The sequence below is a fragment of the Tetrao urogallus genome, assembly GCF_951394365.1.
Source record: "Tetrao urogallus genome assembly, chromosome: 9".
Lineage (NCBI taxonomy): Eukaryota > Metazoa > Chordata > Aves > Galliformes > Phasianidae > Tetrao > Tetrao urogallus.
Genome location: NC_136822.1, coordinates 9,580,268 through 9,591,511, shown reverse-complemented (window position 1 = coordinate 9,591,511; position 11,244 = coordinate 9,580,268). Strand labels below are relative to the sequence as shown.

General features: G+C 39.3%; 1 protein-coding gene across 1 annotated transcript; it reads left to right on the top strand.

Moving 5' to 3' along the window:
• Positions 1-1,892: 1,892 nt before the first annotated feature.
• Positions 1,893-9,807, top strand: SLC16A14 (solute carrier family 16 member 14; the record flags this gene model as incomplete). Its single annotated transcript, XM_079540034.1, has 4 exons — positions 1,893-2,154; positions 3,015-3,158; positions 6,778-7,770; positions 9,659-9,807. The coding sequence occupies 4 exons, from the start codon at positions 1,893-1,895 to the stop codon at positions 9,805-9,807; spliced, it is 1,548 nt and encodes a 515-aa protein (XP_079396160.1).
• Positions 9,808-11,244: the final 1,437 nt, after the last annotated feature.

Here is an 11,244-nt window from a genome sequence, read left to right as displayed (position 1 = left end):
TAAAGTCTGCAACCCTCACTCCTCACCATTCCTCCCGCCACATACACAGTCCTGCCTGAAATACCCTGGAGAACCAGAAAGATGAATATCTCCTTCTCTTTTTGCTGCCCGATTTGGAAAGAAAAAGCCAATAAGTCAGGGTGTGTGTGAAATGGCACTTTGTCAGTGGCACTCATCGTTTGATCCCAGATTATCTGCTCATGTGGCAAATGTTAAATGTGCACGGTTCTTGTTATGCCTCCCTGTGTCATCCATACTTTCCTTCTCTCCTCCCTGGCCAAGTTAGGACTAGAGATAACATAGTCCAGAAAGAGTTTGCATGTGTGGAATTTCATAACAGAGGTACAACTTATTTTAGTTACAGTTCATTATATGAACTGATTATATACAAATCAGAGTGCTTTTGGAGGAACCCTGAAGTTCAAGTTGCCCACAGCTATCTGTAATTACCTATTGCAAATAAGGGCTGTGTGGCACTCGGAAGGTAACTTACCTGCAGGCAGCATGGAGAGGTTACATATGTGGGCAGTTTGTCAGTGATGCTTGTGAAGCAGTGGCTTCGACCTCCTCTGTGCATTAACATGAAATACTTGAAGACATTCTTTGTATGTTTATCTAGCAATAAGAAAAAAGTAAAATACTTTGGAAAACTAATAACTGAAGAAGCAGATAATCCTATACTCCTATACTCCTATAAATATACTCGTATATTTAAAGATTAACAGCACAAATTTACATTAGTACAAAGTCTGAATTATTCCATTCCCTGTCAGTGTATTGTACAGAGGAGCTGGCCCTGAACTGGAGACGTACCTTTTGAGGGCTCGCAGAATACATGAAGCTCTCAAAAACAATTTTGATAACTTTCTTATCTTGTTTGATTATTGTGAAGTTGATGGCTCTTTTCTATTTCTCCAGAAAAGAAAAGAAGGGGAAAAAATTACCATCTCTGGTTATTTGTATCATTACACTTATTTCTAGTCTCCATGGAAACCGATGTGCTGCTCCACAGCCATGTAACATTTTGATATGTTGCATAAATCAGATGGAGAGATTAGGTTCTGCATCTTGCCCATTACTCAATTAAAAATGGCTTGCAAATTTAACATTTAGAGTAAGAAAGAAAGAAATGAAGATAAACAAGATATTATGACCTGATCCCCCATGTTTGTGCATATAACTCTGCCACACAGTTTGATTCTGATAGGCATTAATTTGGAAGAGTTCATTGCTTTTAGTAGAGTTATATGTATTAGTACTATGGAATCTGAGAGTCTAACAGTGAACAGTTAGTCAAACTGACTCTGACAAAGTTTTAAACTTGCCAGAGTTGAAGTAACAGTCCCCTCTTCGTAATTTATATAAGCAAGGCTTTTTGAAAATCAAGAACCTTACAACTTTATCTTTCTGTCTTCACTACTAAGGAAGAAACACATATCCAAATTTGTTTCCTCTGAAAAAGTATCTGCCTGCCTCTTTAAGATTTCTATTTCTTTACTCCAAGCTTTATTAATTGAAGGCACGTAATCTTACTGAGACAGCAGAAGAAATACACAGAGAGAGCCTGATCTTCTCTGACCAGAGCCAACCCATGAGGAGTGAGCGCTCTCAGCCGCATACAAGTGAGTAAATATGTGCTGATGGAAACGATGTGACCTCCTGGCACCTATAAGTACTCTTACATAGACAGCCATGATAATAAAGTACATACACATTAATTGGAGAATTTTCAAAGTATTTTGCATTTGAACAATGAAAATCAAGTATGAGGGAAAGAAGGTGAAACACAATTGTGATTTATGCTATTCACTATAACCAAGCCACCAAACGGTGTCATTTTGAATGTGTTTTGAAATTATTTACTTTCTTTGTTTCAGAATACTGTGGAAAAAATGTATGCCAGTCGAGAGGATATTGGGTATGATTTTGGAGATGACTCAAAAGTTGGAAGTAAGCCAGTTAAGCCTAATCCAAACATCGATGGAGGATGGGCTTGGATGATTGTATTTTCCTCTTTCCTTGTGCACATACTTATCATGGGGTCCCAAATGGCCCTTGGAATACTCAACATGGAGTGGCTTGAAGAGTTTAATCAAAGTCGTGGCTTAACAGCATGGGTTAGCTCTCTTAGCATGGGCATTACACTTATTGTAGGTATGTTCTAGCATCATTTATTTCAGAACTACACAGATTTTTGGAATATGTTTGCTGCTCACCCTTCAAATATTTTCTTACAGTTTTCAATTTACCAGCAGAGCTGCTCAGTTTCTCCTCAGTTATCTCTACTAACTTGTCCAGGTGACAAATTACAAATTAGAGGAAGATAGGGGACAGCAGGGAAGATGATAGAGAAGACAATTAGACCAGGCAACAGTGTGAGCAGGAAAAGGATGCTTGTGACTTCAAGGACTCATTAGAATCCAGAAAACGGGTTCTGCTAAGCCTGTGGTCCTCTCCATACTCTATCTATGAGAAAATGTTGAATTTGGATAGTGAACTAATTTATATTTCAGTTGGTAACTGAAAAAAAATTAATTTCTAAGTAGTGGTTGGAGCAATCCAAAAGAATATCTGTAGGCGTGTTTGTGTATGTGTGTAAATACACATCTCTATTTCCCTAAATTAAGATTGAAAATGTGTTTTGATCTGCATAAAATATTCCACTGAAAACAAAATTAAAAAATTTGCTTTCTAATGACTTCTAAAAAAAGGTCTGCACTCACAGCGTTTGCATTGGGAAAAATGGCTTCCATTTCTTCCTCTGTTTAAGCCATTCCTTCATGGAGCAATCTTGATTTTATGTCTTAAGGGTACTTGCTAAGTATGCTAAGTAAGGTTGGTTAGACAATATATTTTTTTCCATGAAAATAAGGAAATAAAACCCTGAATTGAGTGAGTGGCATGATGTTTTAACACAGTGTTTAAAGCATCATGAAGAATTTTGGTGTGAAAAATTACTAAAGAGTTTAGGGGTTTAGATAAATGACACAGTATTTCTTCACGTTCTTTAACAGGTCCTTTCATTGGTTTATTCGTTACCATGTGTGGATGCCGCAAAACAGCAATAATTGGAGGGATATTGAATGCCCTAGGCTGGATATTGAGTGCCTATGCCTCAAATGTGCACTACCTCTTCCTTACATTTGGAGTGACAGCCGGTAAGCTAGACAAGCACTTGAGAGTTTCCTTCTGATGATTTTTGATTCCCTTGGATGTTATCTGGGTGAGGGAAAAGGGAAGTCAGACTGGTTCCCAGAGTGTTTTTTGCACATTAAAATAAAGTTTTAGCTATGAAATGTAACTTGACTTTTGATTTCAGTTTATTCAGCCCTCATGTGATCTGGCATAGTGCTATAATCACAAGAATCAGAGGCGGTGAGCAACATCCTTCATTCCAGTAGAGTTATTGCTGTTTCTCCTTCGCTATCTTTATAGATTTGTCTTTTCAGAAAGCTCATTTGTTTACACAGTGGATTAGTCCCAATGGCTTTCGTTGTCATTTAAATCTACCATGTGAAGATGGCATTTTTATCAGTTTGTCCCATGTGAATATTTTAGAAGGCATTCTTAATTAGAAGAATTAATGTAACCTAAACTCTAATAAATGGATTTTCAAGAGGTTAAAATATTGTTGCACTGTATATCTAGGTAGCTCCTCTCTATGTCACAGAAATAAATAGCATACATATTTTTACAGGAATTGTTACACGTTAGCAAAATATCAGAATATGATAACTATGTAGTGTTTCTATAGCCATAATTAGGGTGTAACATGTATGTTTTTAATGAAAAAAAAAAAAAGATAAGCATGACTTTCTTCCAAATATATTTTTTTGTTTGTTTAATCTTCCGAATCCCTTTGAGTAGATTTGATCTGCCTGAATGAGAACAATGCATGTAGTCATAAGTAATGAGCTCTTTGCCTTAGTCTTCGTGGCCAGTTAGGCTTCCTGTGGCTCTTGTGTCCCTGAATCTCTAGCTGGGGTCTGGGGGAGCAATATCCCTCACACTGTAAGAGCAGAGCAAGTTTGAGACCACCTCATGAAGCTGAAGGTGTACGAGTCTATGGGGTCGGATAACATGCATCCCAGGGTTCTGAAGGAACTGGATGATTGGTTTCCAAGACACTCTCTTTGATATTTGAAAAATTATGGCTGTCAGGCAAAGTCTCTGGTGACTGTAAAAAGGGAAACATCACTCCCATTTTTAAGAAAGGAGGAAAGGAGGACCAGGCCCTGGCACTGCTGCCCTGAGAGCTGTGGACACTTCATCCTTGCAGGTGCTCAAGGCTAGGTTGGATGGGGCCCTGGACAGCCTGAGCTGGTGGGGGGCAGCCAGCCCATGGCAGGTGTTGGTACTAGATGGGCTTTAAGATCCCTTCCAACCTAAGTTATTCTATGATTCTATGATTCTATGATCTGAGCAATGCTAAGCAAGTCAAGGAGCTTTGAAATATAATTAATTCCATGGCTAATATGACAGAAATTCAATGTAAAAAATTTTTTTGTAATCTTAACAATAGCTGAAATGCCTTCTCTCAAACTACCCCTTCACGGGATTTCAGAGAAATCTGCAGAACTTCTGTACATAATTTTTTGTCTATTTGGATGGAAAAAAAAATAAAACTCAGAAGGATCACTGTGACAACTCTTTATACTAGTGTACTATAGATTTCAGTAATTCTGTATGTTCTTGAACAAAGAGCAGTAATTATAGACAAGATATTGCCCTTTTGGCAGTTTTTGATTCCATCCATATTTGTTATATTCAGACAGACATGAGCCTGAGTTATCTCAACCCTTGCTGCTTTTCAGAAAGCGCATACCAAAAATACTGAACAAAAATGCAGAGGTTTATGCAGAGATTTTAAAAGATTTTAAAATGTGAGCTGAAAACGTTATTATCAGAAAAAAGTCTGAGGCAAGTTTTTACGTGAGGTGGAGAAATGAGATGCTGTTACAATAGGAATGTGGGGCAGGAAAACAGCATAGGAATGCCTGAGCCGTTCATGAGACCTCTGCTTGCCAGGGCCTCAGCCACCTGTTTGCAGTATTTGCCGCCACCGCTGCTCACTGTGCCCTCACACATCATCTCCTCGCTCCCTTCACTCATTGTCCCCTCACACACCATTCCCTCAGTCCCAGTCCCCATAAGCACCATCCCCTCACTGGCTGTCCCCTCACACACTGTCCCCTTACTTACTGTTCCTTCATGCACTGTCCCTTCTCAGGCCCCTTGCTCAATGTCTCTCCGTTCTCTCGCCATCCCCTCACTGGCTGTCCCCTCACACACTATCCCCTCACATGCCGTCCCTCCTTTCTCTCACTGTCCCTTCACACACTGTCCCCTGCTCACTGTGCCCTTGCCATCCTCTCACTGACCATCTCCTCCATCACTGCCACTTCTACTTCCTGTCAGTTTCCTTATGGTCACCTCACTCAGTTCCCTCACTTCCCATTCCATCGCCCTCAGCCCATCACTCCTCATTGCCGTGCTGCCTGTCCCCTCACACCCTGCCCCTTCCTCACGGTTGCCTCACTGCCACCTCAGGGAAATTTCCTTCCTCCTTCAGACTGAGGTTTTCTTACAGTGGCCGCCTCCTGCTGGGGTCACTGTCTCCACACAGTGCTCACGGGTGTCCTAACGGCTGCTGTGTTTCCCTCAGGCCACAGTGACCAGCTGTGCCAGACAACATCACCCTGCATGACCCCATGGTCCCAGCCCTGCTCCATGTCCCACAGCACCCCTCACCTCAGAGCGGTTCCCCTCCACCAGCTCCATATGGCATCTGCTCCATCTGCTGTCCTCTCACCTCCTGGCTGCCAGCTCCATCCCAGCCTGTTCTCTCCTCCCCACAGCATCAGCCTGTGGCAAAATAGCGCTCGAGGCCCTAAAGGGAGAGCAGAGCCAGGTTGTGTCGCAAAGCTGAAGTGCCAGATCTGTGAGGAGAAGATAGAGAGGCCTGTGTCCTGTGTCTATGCGTAGAGATGGCATGCCTTTGTCTGAACTAGGCCTCATTTTGCCATGTAGCCCACAGAATGGAAAGATAGAACAATGTATACATTTCTTACTTCTCAGGGTGTTCAGAGGAGCTCAGTAAACACTGATGTGAGTACGAGCACAAGCAGATGGGAACAGGGGTTCTTCCATCTGTTGCAGAGCCAACTTCAGGCCAGTATGATGCTGGGGGTCCTCTGGAGGGCAGAGAGATTGCCTGCAAGTTTTTGCCTGGATGTGGGGGGAAGCCTCATGCAAAACAGAAGCCAAATAATGTGCTGCACAGCATAGCAATAAACGCTTTTAGCAGGTGCGACGGGTCAGCTCTGAGCATGATACACTGCTGTGATGTTGGGCTGGTTTTTTTCAGTCTTTGCTGGAGTAGCAGCTCTTCTCCTGGTTTAGCTGTAGGGTGTCATGCAGGTAACTTATCAGCTATTTTAGGAAAGATTTTAAGCCCAAAATGCTGTTGTAAATTATGACCACAGTAAATTTGAAAACATTTTCTGCATTCGCCATTATTCTAGTCCTCTTTAAATGGCAGGGATTGCAAAACTGGCAACTATTACTGTTATGGATGCGTTTGCATAACGCTCAACACTTTCTGCTTGAGTATCACAGATTTGGAAAACACTACAAGACAGAAAGTAAACTAACATGAGAACTGAATATTTATTCTTGGTATTACTGTTACGGTTCTGCAAAAGTTAGGAATAAATCCAGTTCATTTTTATCTTGTTGGCATGAGGTTCAGGTTTATTTTGACTTTTCTTTTCATAGGCATTGGGAGTGGCATGGTTTATCTGCCTGCAGTGGTCATGGTAGGACAATATTTTCAGAAGAGAAGAGCACTTGCCCAAGGACTCAGTACCACAGGAACAGGGTTTGGAGCTTTCTTAATGACAGCCTTGCTGAAGTACCTCTGCAGGGAGCTTGGGTGGAGAAATGCCATGTTCATCCAGGGTGCAATCTGCCTGAACCTTTGTGTCTGCGGGGCACTGATGAGACCGCTTTCTCTCAAAGACGTGAATGAAAAGTATGTTGTAAGAAGTAATAGTGAAGATAATCGGGCAAAAGCTCTGTCCCACTCTGCAGAGACTATAAAATCCAATGGAGTCCTCAGTGAAGAACCAGAAAAAAAGGAAGTGATAAAAAATGAAGAAGTGCTTGATAATATTAAGCACATAGAAATTGGAGGTAAATCTCGGATTGGAAAAAGCATGTATGGACTGCGCATTCTTAAGACAGTGAGCCAGCTGACAATTACAGTCAGGAAGGGCTTTGGAATCTGGTACTCCAGTTACTTCGGAGCTGCATCACTGTTCACCAACAGAGTATTCGTGGCCTTTATAATCTGGGCTTTGTTTGCCTATAGCAGCTTTGTCATTCCCTTTATTCATCTTCCAGAGATAGTCAAGCAGTACAATTTATCTAGTCAGAACAATATATTTCCTTTGACGTCCATTATAGCAATTGTTCATATTTTTGGTAAAGTGATCCTTGGAATCATCTCTGATCTCCCTTGCATCAGCACTTGGAATGTCTTCCTCATGGCTAACTTCACCCTGGTCACCTGCATTCTTACTTTGCCACTAATGCAAACATACATTAGTTTGGCTGTGGTCTGTGCTCTAATAGGATTTTCTAGTGGCTACTTTTCTCTAATGCCTGTTGTGACTGAAGATTTGGTTGGAACTAAACACCTTGCAAATGCCTATGGCATCATCATTTGTGCCAATGGAATATCTGCATTGCTTGGACCACCCTTTGCAGGTAAAAAGTTCACATTTTTGACCAACAGTTTTTTGTTTTGTGTATGTGTGACTTGTTATTTTATCAAGCTTTTTTTTATGAACACCTGTAGTTATCAAAAAGGCAGCTGTACCAGAAAGGCCTGTAACATCCAGCTTTACATTGCATATATTTACTGAACATATCTGTTGCTCACTATTCACGCATTAAAAATTACCATCCTTATAAATAACCCCAAATACATTACAAGTTGTACTTTTGAGGGTATGTTTCTTTAAAATATTATCATATCCTTTTTAAAAATCAGAAAGGATAACTTAGTTTTATATGTTCACTTAGCATAAAAACTATATTCACATACACTCATGCCTATATGTAGATGAAAAATGATGAGTTTTCAGGATTATTTGGATAGTTTTCAGGATATTTGTACCACAGTATTTGCACCAAGAACTATAGAGTGTGTTTGGGCTTCACCACTCTAAGCTGCCCATCGATGTATCAATTTAATGGACTTGTCTTTGCCTTTCTTCTGCCCGTTGTACCTACTTTTGAGAGTGTACTGCTCACAATCTTGTTACTGCTTTACACAGCAGAAGCCAAAGTGCACAAAGCATTATGCCTAAAGTCACTTTGGTTTTGGTTTTTGGTTTTATATATAAATATATATATATATATATATATATATATATATATATAATATATATAATATATATATATAACATATAATATATGTTATATTATATAACATAATATGTTATTATATAATAACATTATATAATGTTATTATAAAAAATAACATTCATTATAAATTTTCTCATACAAAGAAGTTGGGAACTGTAGTGGGAAACTGATGGGGAGAGATGGAGGTGGTGATGATCAGTACTGCACTCAGACTATGGCTATCTGTAAGAGAAAAGCAAATCAGAAGGAAGCTGTAGGAAGCCTTGTGACTTATGGTGGTCGTCAGCCAGGAGTGGCACCGGGCTGAACTAAAGCCAGTTTGACCACCAGCAGCCCAGGAAAGACAGAATGCTCTCCTCTATCCCCAGCATCAAGGGAAATGAAATGATTTTGAAGAAAGCTCATTTAGCATCCTTGGAAAAGCATCAGACTTTACCATATACTCAGCCCCTCTCAGTCTATGCTTAACATAGCTTTGTGTTTGGTCATTAGTAATGAAGCAAACTGGATGTGACTAGTTGGTGTGAAAAAAGCTTCTGATCTTGAGATTACATGGCAATGCAGCCAGAATGAAATGGGGTAATTTCACTACTCACTATTCACTAAAGATTCTCAAACCCTTCTGAATTAGTTTTCATGTATTTTTGCAAAGGGATTAGGGCTGGAATGGGATTAATTGCAGTACCAAGATTTTTGAAAAGTCTTTTATCGGTATGTGAATCTTTAGAAAACTTTTGGGAATGTCTTTGCTCACATTAGGCACAGTATCTAAGCTAGCCTACATGGCACAGTAGCAGTACTGGGCATAGCAGTAATAGCAAAGCAAACAGCAGAGTGGAAGAAGTAGTTGGTTTGGGATTTCAAATTGTTTAAAGTCAGATCCATACAGTAATTCATCTGAAAAATGTACAGTTTCAGATAGAAGATTGCTCATGTTCTAGAATGGCATACAGCTAACATCCCATTTTAAGATTGCATAATACTTACAGGGGGGTGGTAGGTTTTGAATTAGTTTTGGGTTATGGTGAGTAACCAAGAGATTTTGTTAGTGCATTTCTATTTGCCTCCTCTAGATGCTACAATCACCACATTATGTTTTCTTCAAAGCAACTAAGGTTTTCAGCAAAATGTCATGAGAAAAATGTGCAATATCTTTCATATATTTCCCAGCAATTTACCTTTTTGTCAAGCATTGTAATATGCATGTTTTGTCCTTGTTTTGCAGGTTGGATCTATGACATCACACATAAATATGATTTTTCTTTTTATATATGCGGCTCGCTATATATGGTGGGAATATTATTTTTATTTATGCAACCTTATATTGGAAAGAAACAATCACAAGAAAAATCTACTGAAGAGGCACAAGTATAGAATGAATTCCAGATGTTTGTTTTTTTTTTACACAATTTATTTCTTTCCATGTTTCTATTGCATGCAGTTTAAAGCTGTTTTTCTTAAAGAACCAACCACACTGAGCTGTGCTTAAGTACTTATGTGAAAGGAAAATGTGCACCAAAATTATGATAATTCATTAGAAATATGCTTTTAAAATGACTTAAGATCTTTCACTTCAGTACAAACAAAAGCACACTGGCAGTCTTAGAATCGGAGCGATGTTAGAAATATTTACTTTTGATTCTCTTAACTTTTCATCACTAACCTTTGGTGAAACTCCATTGACTGCAGTGCAGTCACTTCTGATTTACACTAGTCCTGTAAGATAGTTTTATCGGGATGCAAATGATTTATAAAAATCCGTCTACAGAGTATCCTATCTGAGTTAGAACATATAAGAAAATGATTGTATTTCTTACCCAGCTAGTCAAGTACTGCTGAAATGCTAGCACAACACTTCAATGAGTTCAGTGTATGAAAATTCAAGATTCTGAGATGCAAAGCTGAAGAAAAATATTTATGTTTTTCTGAAAGGGCTCTCTACTTGAATCATTTTTTATTTTTATTTTTAATTATCAAGTGCGTGATAAATTAGCCATCCTCAATATGTGGGCTGTGTTATACATGCTCTGACACTTAATGCACCTGAAGGAAAGCAAACAGCAAAGCAAAACCAGAAAACTGATGGAAAATACTAATTTGATTCTTCAACAGAAATGATAAGCAGCAAAAGCTGATGATCTCTTACACAGTTCCACGTGCATGAGTTACCACATTCAGATAGACTGATTTCTGATTGCAGGTTCAACTTCTCCAGCAGTTACTCATGATTTATGTTGATGGAATTGAGAACAGAATATGGAACCGTGTATACAGTTTTCTAGTTCTGCTCACTGAAATTCAGCTCTATTATTGTGGACAACATCCAACACCCAATCCAACATCCAATCCAACATCCAAGTTGGATTTCACTGTAGCTGTGTTAACTGTCCTAGAGCTGCTGATCATACCTGTATCAGGTAGAGATACCCAACATGAGAAGAAAAGCTTTCTGCATTTATAAATACAGAAATTTTTATTTATGCTTTGAAAAGTTAAACTTGATCTGACTCTTGTCTGTAGTCTTCTATGATTGAGAAATAATTTATTTAAATGAACAATAGCCCCTTCATTGTAAAACAAAACAAACCGGTATATTTAAGGGAGCAAATGCTATTGTTATGGTATATCCAGGTTCTTACAGGTTCTTAAGCCTGCCTTGTTGTTTGGGACCTCACAGTGAAAGCATTGCACCACAGCCTGGAAAATATTTCCAGAAACAGTTTGACCTTTCTGGCCGCTGTCTGGCTGGGACAAGTAAGCTGTACTAAAGAAATAGAGCTGGGCAAAAGTGGCCAAATACAGCGTAAGAAA